General features: G+C 40.4%; 1 protein-coding gene across 1 annotated transcript; it reads right to left on the bottom strand.

Moving 5' to 3' along the window:
* Positions 1-1,592: 1,592 nt before the first annotated feature.
* p4hb (prolyl 4-hydroxylase, beta polypeptide) lies at positions 1,593-14,755 on the bottom strand. Its single transcript, XM_044188817.1, has 11 exons — positions 14,347-14,755; positions 11,930-12,136; positions 10,370-10,503; positions 9,797-9,934; positions 8,111-8,215; positions 7,854-7,979; positions 7,458-7,658; positions 6,987-7,107; positions 6,198-6,379; positions 5,084-5,200; positions 1,593-3,235 (listed from the first exon to the last, which is right to left on the bottom strand). Exons 1-11 carry the CDS (start codon positions 14,483-14,485, stop codon positions 3,161-3,163), a joined length of 1,545 nt encoding a protein of 514 aa, XP_044044752.1. The 5' UTR covers positions 14,486-14,755; the 3' UTR covers positions 1,593-3,160.
* Positions 14,756-20,608: the final 5,853 nt, after the last annotated feature.

Below are 20,608 nucleotides of genomic sequence, written 5' to 3'. Positions count from 1 at the left end.
CCACATACCCAGATGCTTCCCACTTAAAGATAGTGGTGAAATCCCAATGGGGGGGGCTGGAGGCTTCTAGTAAACACCAGGCAGGTTAAAAATGGTTTATTGCTGGAGGGTGCCGGTGCCAGCGGCAGGGGCATGGCGGGGTGAAGTGCCAAGTGTAGGCTGTTGACCAGAAAACAGACCGGAAAGGCCGCTGTCTTCATAGTCATAGTCTATCTTAATCCCTGATGTGAGACACGGGATGGATAATGATCATTTCCAAAATGACTGAATGGTTTGCATCATCCTCTTTAGTACTGGTGGGAAATCGGTCATGCACATTTAAACAAAATAAGATTGTTTAAAGAAGCACAAATGCCAAACATTGTCTGGTTCAGGCTTCTCAGATGTGAAGATTTGCTGCTTTTCTCTGTTTTATTTCATTGTGTTTTTGGTTTAATATTGATCAGACAAAAAAAAAAAAAAAAAAAAAAAGCTGGGCTGTGGGAAATGTCGATGGTAAGTTTTCGCAATTTCCTGACTTTTTATAGACTCATGATTGAAAAAGAATTATCTACACACTAACTGAAAAATAACTTTCAGTTAAGTTTCAGCCCACTTGTCATGTCCCACAACACAAGGCATCTGTAATCTTACACCAGTGTAACACCGACTGACAGTAATGTTGACTGGGTCATTGCTCCACTTGAGGACACTGAGATCATGTCCTTGGTGTTTTTTCTAGGATTCAGGGGGTTTTATTAACCACGGGGGAGTTACATTCTACAATTTAAAAAAACTACACGTGGCAGGTGTTGTATAGGTTGCTATAATTTTACTCCTGGCAGCACAGAACTTTGAAACAGCATTCATGGCCAAGTGAATAAACAAAATCAGAAAAATGCAAATAATAAGAACAGTTTAGAGACCTTCTATTTGATGTCCGGTCTAACTTTTTAACAGAGGCAGTAGAGTAGCGTTTGGGGCATTTGGACTCATGACCTCAGTATTTCTGAAATCCTGGCTACGACCCTGAACGTAGAACAAACAAGTCTGGAGCCATGATAGCGTCATGCTAATGCCAGCACGCTAACATGTTGATGTTTAGCAGGTATTCTGTTCACCATCTTAGTTTAGCATGTTAGCCAATAAGCACTCAACACTATAGCTGAGAATGATGTATTTAGTTTTGCAGATATTTGCTCACAAACCAAAGTATTGGAAAACATTTTTTTGGACCTGATGAAGGCACTAGATGAAAAGTTAAGGGATCACCAGCGTCCGTAGGATTCATCCTCTGGGTGCTATGAATATCATGGGAATCCATCTAATAATTGTTGAGTTTCAGCCTGGACCAAAATTTTAGATGATGACTATAATTACTACTGTGTTCAGAACTGTCTACTGAGCAAATTTAGATATTGAGGTGTTCAATAGTCCCCAACTAGGGCTATACTGTATTACAGTATACATAGATTCTTGGTCACTTTTGTTTTATTACAGTCATTATAAATAGCAATAGAGTGTAATGGTTTTTTCCCTTCCCCTCCCTTGGAATAATACAGTTGTCAGTCTGGAGGTGCACTTCAACAAAAAACAAAAACTGAGGACAGATGTATTTTTATAATTTGTTTTGTTTATTGGCCACCATTTCATGTTTTCCACATCAATTTGGATATGATGGAATGCTTTATTAAGGTTCCCCCACCGCTGTACAGCTGTCAAACCCATCACCTTGCTCTACTCAAGCCTCCCCTCCCTGCCAAACAACAAAGTGACTCCAACAAACACACAGTACATTCATTCTCCTGTTCATGGACGACCAGAAAACATGAACTCGTCATTCAACTCATCACACAGCACTTTTTACACCATTCACACAGCACACTATGCACTCATACACACACACACACTGCTGTGGCAACAAGGGTGTTAGGTAGAGCCAAAAGGGATGCAGGAGGTACAGTATGGGTGAGGGGTGGGGCTGTGCAACTGTTCCCTCCCCGCTTCAGATATTATAGACACTACTCTCAGACCAACCTGACCAGTAAACTGTACCAATCTCTGTCTGCTTTAGTAACCACAAGAATCTCTGATTAGGCATGAATGCAGTGCGACCTATCAGAACCTGCTCCACAAACCATCCCAGGTCTGAGAGTGTGTCCAAGGGCCAACTCTGCCCCAACAGGACCAAACTGGCTACAGCTGGGCACAATGGTACATCATTAAAAATGACAAGTCCTAAATTAAAAAAAAATATATATAGTGAAAGCACTTAAATAAAAATAGGATTTCCCCCAAAAAGTTAACCTTTGTTGCTTTTAGAAAATAGTCAGTAGCCGTGCTGAAATAGGGAGAATGAACCGAGAAATCAGGGTATGAAGAACAAAAACAAAAGTAGACTTCCCCCCACCAATAGAAAGAAAATAATTGTCTCAGCTACAGATTTTTTTTTTTTTTGGGGGGGGGGGTGCTACACTGGATAAGCTCTGTGGGGTTATTTTAGTGAAGACATTGCAAATAAAAACACATCTATAGGATGGCCCCTTGTCCCCTGAGAGATCGGTCATTACAAAACCACCACACAAAACCCTGGTCCTCTGGATTGCTATTTGAGGGAAAAGAACATTGGCAGCCCCTCCCCCCCACCTACAAATACAGGTTACAACACTTATTTAGCTCGTACCCACACTTAACAATGGCAAGGATTTTGTTTTTGTTTTTTTTAAAGGAGGAGGGGAGCAAATTCATCAGGAAATGACAAACAAACATTTTTGAAAACTGGATCTCAATGCCATTTTTACATTTGGTTTAAAATATACAAGGCAAACAGCTGATGTGGAGCTTTGCAGAGAAGGCATTGAGGTCTCCCATAGAGGTGGTGCGCTGTTCCACAGAGTCGTCCCCCCCCCGGGTGGGACAAGACCAGTCTGGCCAGAAGTTGCAAGGTTGGAGATGTGGCTGGCAAAAAGGCCCTGCCATGCCACTGATGGACTGACTGAGTGACTGACAGGCTGGCTAGCAGGCCAGCTGGCTGACTGACTGACTGACTGAGAGGCAGTTAAAGGGGAAATATTAATGTTCACAGGACAGGGAAGGTCCACAAGGAAGTGAACGTGGTGATGGTGACTGGTTGGAAGGGTCGGGGCGGGACTCGTCTCCTCTCTCTCTCCTCTGCCAGCTCTTACAATTCGTCATGTCCGTCGTCGTCCTCACCGTCAGAGTCAGAGTCCTGTCCTTCTTCCACATCATCCAAATCCTGGAGAGCAGATGAGGAGAGGGTTGTTGAATAACACAGAATCTCTCAAATCTGGCAAGCATGCAGGTCTAGTTTATAGTGAATGCCCATAAACTAGACCTGCAAGGTGCACATGAGAGTCTTTATTATTATGAAATGTAAGCCGCCACCAGCATTCTACACAAGGCTACAATACTGGCTGCATTACAATAACAGTGCATTTTCCAGTGTTTTTAAATGGTAGTATGGGAGAGGTATTACTTTTTTTCTTATGATTTTGAAAACGTTAGTGAAATGTATCTGACATCATGAGGTTGTGACAAACACCTAACTAAAATTACCATCTGAACAAATCAAATCATTCGTCACTCAGCAGAATTTGTAACCAACACTGTGTCACAACCACATCTCGGCATAAAGTTGACATCTTTGTTTTTGCACGGCCATTCCTTCGTGTCTAGCCTGTCGACAGGTGGTGCGAGGAGATGTGTCAGATACAGGAAGGCCCTAATGCGGACTGCAGCGCTACACGTGCTGCTTTTATCTGCAGGCTCAGGTCTCCAGGGAAAGCCCAGTAAGAAGCTGGGACAGGCGACGATGGGATGGCATTAGCGGACAGCATTCAGATGGGCTGCGATTAGACTTCTGAGAAGGCATGGTGGCAATAGTGGAGTGGAAAGGTGCTAGTAAAGAGGATCCCACCTAATGTGCACTATACGCAGCAGAGTTGTAGCACATAGCGGAGCATGTCAAAGCTCAACATGCATCCTTCTGAATCTTTAACCAAGATATGGTGGAAAGTTTCTGACAGATTGATCAATATCATTTTCACAAAACGGTGCTGGCTATTGCTTATTGTCCATTTAAACATTTTGCACCTGGGAGTAAGTGTTCCACTTCTGGCATACTTTCTAAAAACAGCATGGACATTTTCTTCAGTTGGCTATTGGCCTCCCAACCTCACCAAAAAAGCCAAGTGGGTCAGTTCTAAGGTCACAGCCTAAAATCCTCAAAAGGGTTGGTCCCCTGAATCTATTTTGGGAAGCTAATAGGACTCAACTCCAAAAAAAAAAAAAAAAAGAAAAAAGGAATCTCAAAATAATATTAAGAATAATAATGCACGGGTCATTGAAAATGAGCCCATATTTCAGCAGATTAACTTTATGGCGAGGGTTTTCCAATATGTTGTGGGTGTACTTTCTGGTTCAAAATGTTTGTGCTTTATTGTAAACAACTTCGGTGTAACAGTCTGTGTAGTGAAAACATTCCCTAAACACCAATTATTCATCAAACAACTCTAGGAAAGGATGAGAACAATCAGCCTCTAAATCCTCACACTGCAGCTACTCTTTCAGTGTGGCAGCTGTTGTTCTTGTTTTAGTCACGGCCATCTCCAGTGTCCCTCATTTACGGCTACCTTCTCAATATTAATATGTCCCCACTGGTGTTAGGTAGTAGTACACAAAAAACAAAACAAAACAAAGCTATACTGAGTATACATGTGTGCACAGTCATAACACAGTCCAACCAAGCACTGCATACAAAGCTAGATTTTTGTGGGAGCATACTGCTTCTTTTATGTGGTAAACACACAGGAAAATACAAGCCAATACATCAAGATGACCTGAACAGCTAGCTACATTCATCAAAGCTCAGACACTGCCTGAGATAGTTTGTGAACAAGTCAAACATTTGTGTACAACAGTTTGTTTTGTTTTTTATTAAAAAAAAAAAAAGAAAAAAAAAGACAAAAAATAGGGGACAGACCACTATTTTTTCTTAACAGTTTCTTCTCAGAAGCTTCTTCTAATGAGGGTACAACTGTGCTGTAACTGTACTGCTTCCTATAAAGCGCCCGAATGATCTTACCTCTGTGTCCAGTTCGTCCTCGTCCTCATCTCCTGCTGGGGCACCGCCCTCCTTACCACCACTCTCCAGGAACTTGGTGAAGCCTTCCAGTGTTCTCTCCCCGTTGTAATCAATCACCTGTTGATCACACATTATTTCTGATAAATGTCAGGATTGTGTCTTATCACCATCCCAAAAAAAAAAAAGTCTATAAAAAAGGCAAGCATGAATGCAAGGGTTTAATTACAAAAATATCACTGAGCTTTGACACTGTGCCATTTAAAAAGCAGCCAATAAACTTTGGCGCTCAGTCTTAAAATGGTGCCAATAAGTTGTCCAGAGATGATCTATGAGCAGTGACACAGCAACAAGCCAGTGGGGTGACTGCTAAAATAAGGTTGCACTTGAAAAGGACAATCAAAAAAGGACTTCTGCAAAGCTACCAAATTAATTTTTTGTTATTTAATCCAGCCATAACGACCTGCTACACAGCACCTGATGGCTGCCACTGCAGCTCCATCCTTTCTTAGCCTTCTCCTGGGTCTTCTGCATGCTTCATCTAAGTAGAGGGTCATGGGCTAATCCTTAGACTCACTGTGGCATGGCCCCACTATATACCACTCATTTAAGATTGCTAAAATGAAGGCTGGCACGTAAAGGCCTGGTCAGTAAAGTCGCACTTTGGAGAGAGGCAGGTGTAAGCTCAGCAGAGAGTCTCAATGTGAGTGAAGTCATCGAGCAGGAATCTATAAAGAACCAAACACCAACATAATGGTGCAGAAACTTACAAGGCCAGCAAGCTCAGGTTTCTGCAGATGGTTAACGCTGCTAAATCAAGAGGCACTAATGATACTTGGGAGGCCCCTATGGCAATCATTTTGGATCCAAATAACCACTCAGATCACTATAACTCACAACTGCAAAGGCATGTAATGAATAAGAGGGTGAACCCGATAATTACGGGCGGAACAGAGATGGAAGGATTATAGATCAGTCAACACAAATGGAGATGTTTGCAGAAGAACCTGAAGATAAGAGAGATGATACCCATCAAATATTTAATCTCCCTCTCTGCTGATGGATCAAATGTAACAGAGAAAAAAAAAAAAATGTCTAGAAAATGAGGAACACTCACCTTGCGCTCTTCCCCTGCAGGGAAGAATTTAAGAGTGGGGAAGCTGTGGACTTTGACAGCTTCGATCTCATTGGCTGTGGAGTCCATCTTAGCCACGATGGTGTCAGCGCTGTCCTTATACTTTTCTCCCAGCTTCTCCCAGATGGGAGTCAGCTGTTTGCAGTGTCCACACCAAGGTGCATCTGGAATACCACAAAAAAAATAAAAATAAAAGTAGTTTAGTGTTTAATCATTACAGACAAAATTTAAAAAGTACACTTGGATTGGCTTCAGCATCTATATTGACCAGTGAACACATTTAAATGCAATATCATGTCATGTGTCTGGATGTTTGATTTCAGACAGGTCTGTACACCCCAATGCAATGTATAGCTGCTACATGTCACATGCAGCCTCAGCTTCATCATGGCCTAGCTCCCATTTGAGAGGCTAGGACCCCCCCGTTAGGGAATATGGGCCTACCCCGCTGTGCATGACTAGCCATAAGCTGTATTTGACAGCCAGCGATGGAAAATTCTGTTATGAGTGAGCCTCTAGTATCAACTCTTAGGTATCTGAGGGCTTAGCACAGGCAAAATAAGGAAGGGTGAGATTTGAGTTTCAGACACTGAAGCTAGAGGCTTTGCCAAATCTCCCACCTACTGTATGAGCAACTGAGCTTTCTTTGACTGTAAGAAAATACCCCTTTAAAAAACAGGTGAATCCCTTTACCACCTCAAAAACATTATTCATGAATATGTGTTAATGCCTTTAAAATTTAAACATCTGCTGACGAGGGGAGGCTCTTACAGAATTCCACAAAGACGTTCTTAGAGGGATCGAAGGCGACCTCCTCAAAGTTCTTGCCGACCAAAACCCTGACAGGGTTTTTGTCCCAGTCTTTAGGGATGTCCTGACTCATGAGGTGGGGCTGTGAGAGAAGAAAGTGAACACAGAAAATGTGTCTAATTCTATACACTTCAATAATTGTCATTTAACATTAAAATAAAAATCTGCATTTCAAATACATAATGCATATTACGTGTTAAACTCATGGTCCTGTTTTGTCAACAGTATATACCGCACATTCTCAAGAGACAAACCATGGTATTAACAGGATTACGGATTTAATTGCTTGTGGCACTCAGCATATAATTGTCCTCAGTATAGAAGACTTCCAAGTCCAAAATTAACTTAACATTTATCAAATCCCAAGCATGAATGTGTAAGTACAGCTATAACATTCATGTGCTGCCATTACTAACCACTCCTCTCTCTCACCTTGAGTTTACCCTCAGTGAACAGTGTGCAGAATTTGATGATGCTCTCTGCTGTGATGGAGTCGCTCTCGGGCTTGTACTTGGTCATCTCGTCCTCCAGGGTGATGAGGCGGATGGCAGGGCACTCCTCTTTCTTCAGGCCGAAGAACTCCAGGATGCGCTGGTTGTCGTCCACGTCGCTGTCGATGAAAATGAACAGGATCTGGACAGGGGAGACGGACGAGGTCAACATCGGACTTTGTCTTCACAGGTCAGTCAAAATATCTTGGCTGAGCAAAGTCTTAGATTTAAAGATGTGCGTCCAGTGTATACAGAATGCACATCGATCACACCTGATAGGTGAAAGACAAGTGCGTGTGTGGCAGGACTGGCAGGTGTTTTCAGACTGTTCACCTACCCGACCCTTGAATCCCTCTGAGGCTTTCTTAAATTGGTCCATTTTGTCCTGGAAGTCTGAAGCAGCTTTGGGCAGAAACATGAGGATATGGGATTTGATGTCTCCACCGAAGATTTTAGGGGCGGTCTGCAGATAACAGAAAGATACAAGTTTGACACGTGGAGATCACACTTGGACTTGGACTACTTGTTGTCGTGTCGTATGGAGTAGGGAAAAGAGATTTAAGGGTCATGTTGATGCGCATGGCCCGGCATTACCTGCTCAGTGAACTCGATGACCAGAGGCAGCTGGTTGGCCTTGACAAAATCCAGGAGTTTTTCTTTGGTCGGCTCTCCATCAAAGGTATTGCGCCCTTCATCAAACTGTAAAGGAAACATGGAAACATTTAGATACAAATATTATCCACATCTAATCTGCCTGTGAACACCAAACATAGATTTGCCAGACATACCACTTTAAAATCCCCCGGTAACCCCCAGCTGACGAAAGAGCCAGCAGACCAAATGGACTTTTCATTAAGTGTTAAGAATAGCAGTTGTACAGCTGTGCCAAGCAGCTCTTACTGGCACACAATAGGAAAAAAGGGCATTTGGCTGGTGGCATGCTGCCAGCCTTTGCATGCACTGAACAAGGATATGAAACTTCAAACCCCCGTTGCAATAAACAAGTGAAAGAGCCCAGCTGTTTATTAGGACCGAGCCCCTGCTTTTGGAGGGTTTGCCTAACTGTAGGCAACAAGCCCACATGTCAGCGGTGTTTGTATCAGGGTAAAGTTACCAACATGGATCAAAGGCCAGACAATGGCAGTGGGAGGAATGAGCCTTGGTCCATGCGCCAAAATGAAAGAAGATCATCCATAACTCAAAGGACTTAGTGCAGAAACACACAGATATTTTGAGTTTGTTGTTTCTCGCTGGAGCAACTGGAGCTGCATCAAATTATTTAATTACTGATCTACTGCAAACTATAAAATGTTTAAAACAATTATGCCCATCACAAGATACCAGAACAAAAAGTGATTTAAGGCATGACAAATGATCAAAATTGATCAGTCACCATTTGCATTTAAGAAGCACGGTTATGAGTCTCAAACCTCTGAGCTTCTTACAAGAACACTACGAGATGCAGTCATATTAGTGAGTTAACACCCTCACATTACTCATGCTTAATTTTTTTATTGACAGACATACTGGACCTTGACCCAATTTGACAAATCCACACTGACTGTTTTGCTGATATGACAGATAAATGATCTCTGACCTATACTGCAAGGGATGGTTGTAGTCAATAACTGGTATACAAGACATTGTGTCATTGTTAAAAAATTTTTTTTTTTTTAAATCCCATCGTGTGTAAATTTCAGTGAGCTACAACACTTGGAAAGAAGGGAAAGATGGCCTACTTGGGCAAGACATCATCATTCCTCCTCTGCTAATAGCCAATGGGGCTACTTGAAAGACGGACCATCGCCTAATACAGCTCTTTACCATTCATCACCATTAGCTCAACATGCTGAGGTCATTCACTGGGTAGATCAAGCAACAGGCCTTAAGGCAGGCGCATGTCTGAACGTTAAAGCACCTCAGACGAGCCAAGATTAGCAATGGAGAGCGGATACTGTGAGGTCGACAGCATCACATTACCGAGGTGTAGATCAAAAACACTGGGGTGTCTTCAGCAGCTTACATATGTGAGAGTGTGTTTCACAAGCTAATGCAAGGCCACTAATAACCTATTTACAATATATTTTAAATGCACCTGGGACCAGTGAGTAAATACTTTAAATAATCACCAATTTGGTATCTGTATCTTATGAGATGTCCTGTAACCACAGTTTGTCCATATGTTTGAACAGTTTTATGCTCTACGCACTTTATGTGTCACTATGACATCAACATGAATTATTATGGAACAGTGAAGAAAAAATAATAACTTGAAGTCACCTTCTTAAAGAGGACAATACTGTCCTTGGACACCTCAAACTTGGAGTAAACAGCATCGTCGGAGGTCATGGCGAAGGGAATTTCATCTATGGCTTCAGCTGCTTTTTCATAGGCCTTGGCACCGGCAGAGTTAGCATCCTACACACACACACACACGAAATCCTTAACATATTGCACTGTGCAAGTGATCCCCAATGATTAAAACTTACATTTAAAAACGCAGAATGGCTTTTTTAGATGACTTGAAAGCAACAGAGCATAATGACAAAGATGATGCCAGATATATTATATTTGAACAATGAACATACTGAACAGACCAAAATGTATTAATTGTGCTTTTGAGATGACAAAGTATCATAGCTTGATGTTGGCAATGCTAAACAATAACAAACTGAGCAATATGGTTATGCATTTTGAGATACTACATACTGTATGCATATGGGAAACTAACTATTATATCAACCATCCAAGAATCGGGCCAAAAAGTGTTTATATAATATAAAGAAAAGGAAGGAGCTTTATTACAAAAAATTACTTAACTTGTTATATTCAGACCTTGAGAGAGCATCATACCTTAAAGAACCCGATGACTGCCACCTCATTGTCAGCGATCAGAGACTCTGCCTCGGTGACGTCGGCCAGGGTAGTGACGGCCGGGCCTGTGCGCTTCTTCAGCCAGCCGACGATGTCATCTGCTTGCCTGCCAGCTGCAAGACAACAAAACACAATAACTCAAGGACTCCTGTATGCACAGAGTCAGACATCACGGGATTTGTCAAAATCCACAGGTCAAATGCTAAACTTTTAAATAAAATATGGACAATGCAATCAGCTTTCAGGCTTCATGCATATTAGGAAAGTAGGAAACATCTTTCTCAGTATTTGAACAGAGCCAAAGAGATGCCATCTTTACTAAGACAGATAGAGATATACCTGACCTCAACTTTAATACTATGGTGCCTCAGGGAAGCAGATGTTTAAGTGAATTTGCATTGCCTCTACTGTGGCCAAATTCAGACACCCTTGATAGATTTTCTGGTGTGAAAGTTTTACATATTTTGAAAGTGAAAAGACTGCATATCGACAGCAAAAATGGACCACTTCTGCATTTCTGAAACCTTTAGCTAACAGCTCTTACAACTTCAGATGACAATACAGAACACTGCTCATTTGTTTTCACTTTCAAATCCAAGCGCCATGTATTATGGTAATTAAACTATTATACAAAAATAAAAATCATTATGCCAACTTTGTGAGGCTACACAAACCTGTTTACCTTTCTTTGGAGTAAGACTGTTGCAATTAAACTGGACATAGACTGAACCAGTGATGCAACATAGTAGCAATTTCACAGAGAAACATGTTGATGAAGTGATACAGCACGTATTCGTGGTGCAGTGCGGTGAGGTCTCAGGCAGTGCGTGGGAGACGGGACTCAAGTCAGACTAGTCATTTCCACAAAAAGAAAAAAACCTTCCCACCCTGTTCTCCCCCAAACTGAGCCTGGCCTGGCCCAGCAGAGAAAAGCAGACGTGAAGAACTGCACATATCTCCAGCAGGCTGGGAGGCCGTGCTCAGAGTCAGCATGGGAAGAACGTGCATGGAAGGTCCAGCCCACATTTTGTCTCATGTTGCTGAAAGCTGATTGGCTAATTTACTGTTTATGCTGCTGTGCAGGTCATATTACCAGTATGGAGACAGTCAATAGGGCTTGCCTATGGTTCTCAGATCTGATTCTTCTTGCCATCTACTAAGCATTTCATAACAATTATGAAATAATATTTGCTAGCTTTACTAAGAGAGGGGTTACCCAAGATTACATCACTTTGTGAAAAAATCTCCCATAAATGTGCACTGGGTAGAGAAAAACCAAGTTGCACGGTGAAGAAAAAGACACTGAACTTTTTTTTTTTTTTTTTTTTTAAATGGGCGTATGACTAAATTTAAATACTGAAAGTTAAGATGTAATTAGGAAAACATTAACAAACATCAAATCTTAATATAACATGAGTAAACAAAATCACCACATCTGACACCTGTATATGAGTTAATTTCCCACCACTGCCTCCAACTTTTAAGTAATCTATCTCACACAAGAAAGTCTGTACGAATGAAAACCACAATAATCCTCACCAGAGTACTCTTTGGGTGACTTGTTCTCTCCGCCCTTGAAGAACTTGATGGTGGGGTATCCCCGGACGCCGTACTCTTGGGCCAGTTCGGTCTCCTCTGTGGCGTCCACCTTACCCAAACGGACCTCTGAACCCTCTGCCTTCAGCATTCCAGCGGCCTTGGCGTACTCTGGAGCCAGGGCCTTGCAGTGACCACACCATGGGGCATCTACAGGAGGAAATTTAGCAGCGCACACACAGGTTTGCATTGTTGTTGAAAAGTAAACCTGATCTAGGGGGTTGATCATTTTTGGCACAAAAAATTCCTTAAGGATGAATAAAGTTCTATCTTATTTTGTAATACTGTTGGAAAACAGGTACAAGAAAAAGAAAATGCAAGATGACAAAGAGGGAGCTGCGAATGTCATTATTGATTACTCTTATTTTTTCCAATTAATCATTCCACACACTGTTAGAAATAATTCCAAATGTCCATCACAACAGCCCAAAGTGCTGTCTTTACATTTTTTTGATTTGTCTGAACAGCCAAGAACCTACAAAAATGCAAACTATGTATTGAAACTCTTTGTGTAGTGCTAACCAGATTTTATTTTTTCCAGAAATTTTCTTTAATCAAATTTAATGAATTTTCTGATGATCACCCACTCAAAACACTTGATAACTGCCTTAGCTCTTGATCAAGACACTGTCCTGTTTATACAAAAGCAGAGCAAAACATATTGGTATGGAAACGAATAGTTGATTAATCGATTGGTCAAATCGACAGAATTGATTACCAACTATTAATCGTTCACCAACCAAGCACTTTTTCCAGCTACCGCAATGTGCTTTTCTCCATTGTGTTTAATTGCAATATAAATATCATTAGGTTTTGGACTGTTGGCCAGAAAAAAACAAAAAAACATGCAATTTGAGGATATCAGCTTCAGCCTCTAGGAACTTGTGATCGGCCTTTTATCCTAGAGTCTGACATTTTATAAACTAAACAATACACAATATTATCAACATATTAATTGACGATGAACATAATGTAAGTTGCAGGCCTATATTGATATGTTGCAGGACAACTTTTGGTGAAGTTAGTTTGCGACCTTTTTAAAAAGGAATAGTTTAAACTTTAAGAGAACTCCTTTGAGGATTATGACTACATATCCTAGTGGCCAGAGCAGACTGCTGTAAAAATGCGGGATAACTTAATTTCATGTTAATGTGTAAGCCATGGTGTCCATTTGTACATGTAAAAGTCTGGACACAAATTCCAAAGAGATAATCACCTAATCAGAAATGACACACCAAATAAAATGACCTGCATTGCATCACCTTAAAATTGTTGCCAAAGAACAAAACTTCCTTGTTCCAGTTCAGTCACTATGACCCGCACGGATGAACTTTTTTAAAGTACACGTCAACCTAGCTCCACATCCCAACTAAGATCCCGCCCAGCTGAGAAATACGTGGACAAACAAACCCTTCATCCCTCCCATCCTGACCTCATTGGAGAATCTTCTCCACGGCCATCTCTGACTGGTCCACTTGTTTGTCACGCAATATGTGAGCAGGTCAACAATCTGACTAAAGTGTAGCGGGATGGGCCTGCAGGCTATGAAGAAGTGGCTCATTCAAGTCTGTGATATGACACGAAAACGAATCCTATTACAAGGGGAAATGAATTACTTAAATGCAAGCACTTAATTCAAAACAACAGTAAATGAAATGCCACAGCTGCACGAAAACTGAAATCTACAGTATGAAACCACAGCAGGCAATCGAAACTTTACCCCACACTTCAGCGATTCACCTACTATCTTGTTTCTGGCTACTTATATGTTAATAATTATGTTATTACAGCATTATCTCAACGGCAAAAGTAATCATACACGCACTGGTCGATTTCTCAAAATGCAATACGGTGCACTGCTATTAGCAGTCTATAACATTCTGGAGCTAACGTTATAGCTAAGTTATAGTAAGAATAAGGCTAAACAAAAGTTGTAGTATGATTAACGTTAATAGTAAAGCAAGTTAGGGGGTTTCTGCGTTATGTCAAGTTTGACATCCTCATCAGAATCCGTTTGCACTTCGAGGATATTCGGTGCTAGCTAACGTTAGTCAAATTTAATGGGCAATAGTGTGACAAAGAGAAAACGCAGTTTGATAAACAATGCCCCCGTCCATTTTTACACAGTGTGAACTACGGTGAAATAGCTGATGGGCAACTAGCTGAAATAGATTCACGCATGGATGCAAAATTGAGCACGACATCAGTAAGTTAGCCACTAACAGCAGCAACTTGTCAGAAGAGTCAAAGTTGAAAGCTAACATTAACCCAAGCTTAATTTAGCTAGCTAGCCGGACAACCGGTAAGTCTGCTGAAGACAGCTAGCGTTAGCTAGAGATTTAGTAGCTACTGTTACTTACAGAATTCAACCAGGAGGTTGGGGTGAGCTTTGAGAGCCTCGTCGAAGTTACTTTTCTTCAGCACCAGGACATCTTCTTCCTCAGCGATTTCAGCCCGGCTGGCCACAGCCAGTGTGCAGAGGAGCAAAAACTTCAACATAACGGTAGTTGTCGTCGAGTATTCTTTCTGACTGAGAGATGAGAGCTGCAGACACGGCCGGCTACGGTTTAGCTGAGAAATTGGTCTTAGTTTTGGTCTTTTTCCTTATTTAAGGTTGGGGGAGTAGCTGGTATTTTGTGTCTACCGCTACTAACGTGGCAATGCACGCAGAAACCGGAGGGGTCAGACGTAGTGCGCATGCGCATTTATCAGGCCGAAAGCTGCTCGTGTTGAAATGTGACTGGACCGCAACGGTCTGCACCTGGAAGTGAATGAGCGGCGCTCCCTGCTCTCTGCTGGCATGCCGACACAGATCAGCCCTGAGTGCGAACCATACACTGCGATAACACACGGGGATCATGGAAAACCGTGCGGAAAACATGATTTTTTTTTTCAAGCACCCACACCTTTTAAACCGACAAAGTTATTTATATCTAAACACAGTTTCAATCTTATTGTAGCTACTACATACAGTATTCTTTTTGTTAATCCAAATGTGTAAAAAAAAATGATAAGTTCTAAAAGTGAAATATGTCAACTATGTTGTAACTTGGGTATTTACAGTATTTTTTCAGGCTATGGGGTGTTTATAACTTTAACTGATGCAACTATGGGGGGGCGTGTTTTTGTGTTTGCAAAGGGGACAGGGCAAAGTCTTAACAACTCTATCTGTTCCTAAGATAACTGCCCCTGCCCCCAATACTCTAGAGATAAATAGATTTTTTTTTGTGTGTGTGGTGCTCAGAGGATTAAGAAAAAAAAAAAAAAGAACAACAATGTCTCTTTCCCGAAACATAGTCCCTGTCTGGATAATCCACAGAACACCCCATCAACAGTTTTTATTAAGACTGTCTGAGGTAGCTTCAGAAATCTTAAAATTTATCTTAAAACCTGGGCAAATGAAACCAAAACTATACATATGGCTAGGCACCACTAAGGGTAGGTGAGAAAATGTGGGGGGGGGGTTAAATTTGGGTGAACTGACCCTTTAGGGGAAAGCTTGAGGTTGATTTTAATATAAAAAGGAGTCTATTTTTCTCCATGCTCCTGGTGTTGTGCTTCATCCCATTTCACTGTGATGATATTTTTTACTGACTTGTTGTTTTATTTAGTAAAGGGAGGTATTGCAGCTAACCGACATACTGACTTTAAAATATTGGAATCACCCAATCACATATGCACCATGTGTAATGTTTTAGCAGTAGAACACCCCCGGTTTGCTTAAATTCCCATGTAAATATTTTGCACATTGCACAAACTGTAATTTAAATAACAGTCATACTGTACATATTCTTTATTATTTTTTAAATAATATTTTCAAATAATCTTTAATATCTCATTGTCAACTTTTATATTTGTGATTCTTGACCTGCGGCCCTTGCTTTATCTTTCTTTATATTTCTACTATGTTTATTGTTTTGCACCAAAAACTCGAAACCATATTCCTTCTATGTGTAAACCTACTACCTACAGCAATAAAGCTGTTTCTGATTCTTAAACTCCTTAAATTCTCAGAACAATACAATGTGTCCTCAATGGTAGCTATAGCCCTTGATGTGGAGTATGGAGGCAAACTGAATGTGAATCTTATTGGTGCAACATGTGATGTGTTAAGATCTCCCGAACAAAAAACTCAGAAGTAGGCGAGGAAGTTCTTCCTTTGTTAATCTTCAAGACATACACTCAGTTGCCAGTTTATTAGGTACACCTAGCTGCAATACGTCCTTCGTGAAGGTTATAATGTTCCATTTTGTTGAAATAGTTTTAAGGAGGTGTTGATTCAACTGGATAGTCATTTTTGAGGATGTGGTTTGTGGTGCTGTTGAATTGTATTGAGTTATACTGACAGGTGTTTCTATTATTTATATCAATGAGAGTAGGCTGAATAACAGAAACACCTCTCTGTTTAATGCAGTACACTTCAACTGCACCACAAACTACATCCTTCAGAATGATCATAAATAAAAATCAGTAACTTAATTTATTTGTAAGCCGATAGGGGGCCAAAACAGAACCTAAAAGGTTTGGGCGGAATCATTTTTGAGGACATATATTTTTGTGTACAGCTAAAAGAGGGCAGAGAGTGCCGAATATCAAGAGATTTTGAGACAGTGCTCAAGTATTTAAGCTATTTGTTAAGGGCCAGACTCAAATGCAGTAAAGCTGGAACATCAGGTGGTCAGCGAACAGTGCTGCCCTGCTGATGTTTCAGTGGATGTAAGACAGAATAGCCTGAAGGCTTGTCACAGTAACTACATTATTCTTTTATGTATATAGTATACAGTATTAAAGTTTGGCTTAGGTCACACTGGACTGTGACACAGGTGATTGCTTCATTATATCACAGTGTATTGGTAAATAGGTCTAAGTTATTACTCAGACTGCTAATGAATCAGAAAAATGGTCCAAGACCCCCATCAACAAAGTGCTTCTTTAGAAAATGTCAGTAGTAGTATCAGTTTTGAGAAAAAGTCGTGATCTACAGTATAACTCAGTATTTCTCAGCAACAGAAATGATAGAATCGTAGCTTCTGATGTATTAAACCTTTCATTGTTCACTTGCATTAGAAATATTGTACAAACTTGAATGAATCAAACCCTTAGGGTCCAGCGATTTAGTATTTCTTTCATAAAGTCGGGGAACTCAAAAGAGACAGATTAAAAAAGAATAATCAAAATTGAAGCAGCAGAGCTCCTGACTTTTAGTCTCTATGTGGCTCAATCAAACACATTTAGACAAAAGATTGACTGACCACCTGGTTTACTCCTGACTTAGCAGTACTCTTTAAGTAGAGGATTAAAGCCTGGGTGATGCTCAATATTTAGGCATTTTAAGGGATAAATGCACAACTGCAGTCAGAACAGACAATTAAGTTGGGATACTACATTCACTTAGTGAGCAGTCTCTACTCACACCCAGCTGAATTCAATAAAAAAATGCTTCTAGTTATTAAATCAGACAGATGTTTATCATCAAATCAGAATACTGTCGTTCAGATTTCAGAAGACTTTGTGCTGCCACAGGCCATTTGTTTGAGTATGATTACTCGCAGACTCTTTACATCGCGTATGACATTGTGTTTGGAAAGTGGCTCATGTTATCCCACTGCATGAAGGTGGAGACTGTACTGACCTTAATAACTGCTACCTCACAGGTTCAGTAGCACTCCAGGACGATTTCTGCGGTAATGCAGTCAGCTGCATTTTAAGACAAGATGGGATGTTTTTAAATGATGGATATCTCATTTTGGAATTAAATGCTTTGCCTGTGACACAGCAGGCAATTTTTGGTCAGAATTCATGCCGATGGGCTGCAAAGTGAGATTGAGGATCGAAAGTTGGTTCAGTTTCCTGGCAACACACTCTTCTGACTGAAGCAACAATGTTAAGGCAACTTAGTATTCATCCTTAGCTCCCTTAATTCTACATCTCTGACTTTGAAATGTGATATGATATGGTTGTTATAGAATCACATGGATAACTAATCAGTTAAGGTAGCTAATGACATGTTTGCCGTCAGTCTTTGTACACAAGGTGTGAAATGACTGCAGTGCTCAGTGGACTGCTGTTACTTTGCTTTAACTAGATTCTGTCAATACTTCACTGAGGATAACAGATTTGGTGTATGCGTATGGAGTAATAGTGCTTGTACTACAAATACTGTATCTACTGTAGCACCTTAATGTCTCAGTTTAAGCTTTACATTTTCTTTCCAGCAAGGACAAAAAGACAAATAGCCTCCTTCTCTGCGTTAAATGCAATCCATACGTGTCATGAACTTCTGGCACTCGTCAGTTTGACAAAGCATTGACTGAAGCAATTTGTCAATTTGTCAGTTTGTCACTTTTGCACATGGTTTGGCCACATCCTCCAATCTGTCACAAAAGAGAAACCAAAATATATTCATGCCAAACTAAGACTCACTGTATCATAATGTGTATCGTCTTTTTACGAGTAAGTCGTTAATATCATGGAATTAATACAAATTGTAAAATTTAAATGACATTAGGTAATTATGGTTCATTCTGAAGACAAATTCACAAATTCTTTATGGTCCGCACTTACAGTACAGTCCTACAGTAGTTTTCACTAGGTGTGATCTCCACACACCCCTATGGCAGCTGCGCCTTTCATGTTAACTCTCACAGTTTCTGCAAGACATGAAACAGTTAATTCACTGGTAAAGGGAGAGGCTATCTGTTCATTTTATCAAGGGCAATTTTTAAATGCAAATATTGCTGATATGTTCTGCAAATGTCATCTCCTTTTTACCATTTGTTTAACTTTTATGGAATCAGGCAGGTCAACCCTGAACAGTCTACTGTGTATAATGATGGGAGATGGTAGGAATTCAGAGGAGATTCAAATTAAATGATATGTCTGTGCTTCTTTCTGAGTAGAATTGTTTTTTTTGGCATGTTTTCTACTCACAAGGTGCATGGAGAAGGGAAAGCAGTGACCTGATGAAGGCCACAAGCCAAAATGCATCAGTTACAATAAAGTTGTTTTCAGTAAGTGTTGCTGGGGGATTGCTTAATCATGTCAGAGACCTCCATATTAGAGATGTGGACCAAATATTCAGGTAATTGGATCAAATAAATCCAGGTAAAGACAGTTATCCTACTTATATCTACTTACCTCAGTAAATCTAACACCAGAATGACATGTAGTGAATGAGAAACAGGCAAGTTAGAGGTACATTTTTAAGCTTTGAGACTACTAAGCTGCAACTCAATGTCAGGAAAATGTCTCTAATACTTTGTACAGTTACTGAGTGGTGGAGGAAGTACTCCTATTCTTTACTAAAGTAAAAGTAGCAATAACAGTATAAAATATTATATTACAAATAAAAATCTAATCAAAATGTTATTTAAAACTAAATAACTGATTCTTTTGGGCACTTGGGGGCAGCAGAGACAAGCTGTGAACACAACACTGACATTATTATCATCATTTAGGTTGATGTGGCGAACTTGTTAGCAAACAGTTTACTAGTGACACATAGAAGACATTTTGTAGTCCAATATTCACTCTCCTGTTAGCTCTGTTTTGGTCTCCATCAGCTCCTGGGGCTAAATACTCCACTATGTTCACCAGCCGGTCGCTAACTTTGTTTGTCTGCCGATAGGTGCTGGGCAGAAAGTGTAGGTGACTTTTTAGAGCTTTTTTGCTGAAAACCTGCTGCCTGCAGCCAAAAACGACGCAATGAGAGTGGTGAGACTGGACCAAAGCTGTAAAGTTGCGGGCCGGAAAACCAAAACAACGAGCTGAAAGACGCCGTAAAGCTCCACAGAGCTGAGGGGAGCTGCAGAGTCTGGTGGTAATTCATGGTGGCTTCATCACTATGAGTGAATCGTTTCACATACAAGTCTGTGATCAATCATTAACCTAATATTAAAATATTTGTTATAGCCAAAAGTGTAGAAGTATCACCAGCAAAATGTACTTAAAGTATCAAAAGTAAAAGTACTCTTTATGCAAAATGATGATTATTATTATTATAATAACTACTTTATATACTGATACAGTGTAACAAGTGTCTACAGCCATGCTAGCGGCTCTGTGAGGCTGTATTTAGGCACTGTGGTGCTTTGAGCTAAATGCTAACGTCAGCATGCTAACATTTTCACAGCGTCACATGCTAAGATGTTGATGTTTAGCAGGTATAAGCTTTACCATCTGGTTTAGTGTGTTAGCATGCTTACAAAGTACAGCTGAGGCTGATGGGAATGTCATTAGTTTGCAGGTATAAACCAAAGTATTGGTCAAAGTGAATTTTTGACCTGATGATGGCACAGGAGGATAAGTTAAGGGATCACCAAAAGAATTACAATTCATACTGCGGGGGACATGAATGTGTGTATAAAATTACATAAAATGATTCAAGTAAGAAGTATGAGTGCAATACTTGAGTAAATTAACTTAGTTACCTTCCATCAGTGTGTATATACATATTATAGCTAATAATGGCAGAAGTCTTTGTTTAGTATGTGTTGGTATTTAAATATATTCTATGAATGAAGACTGTGGATTCAAAAGAAGATTTTTTTTTCTCACTAGGGATGATCAACAGGAGATTCTGAGCTGCACTGAACCAGAAGGACGTAAAAATCTAGCAAAGAG

Source organism: Siniperca chuatsi, linkage group LG3 (assembly GCF_020085105.1).
Source record: "Siniperca chuatsi isolate FFG_IHB_CAS linkage group LG3, ASM2008510v1, whole genome shotgun sequence".
NCBI classification, from domain to species: Eukaryota; Metazoa; Chordata; class Actinopteri; order Centrarchiformes; family Sinipercidae; genus Siniperca; species Siniperca chuatsi.
Note: the sequence above shows the minus strand (reverse complement) of the source record. Positions and strands in the feature narration are given on the sequence as shown.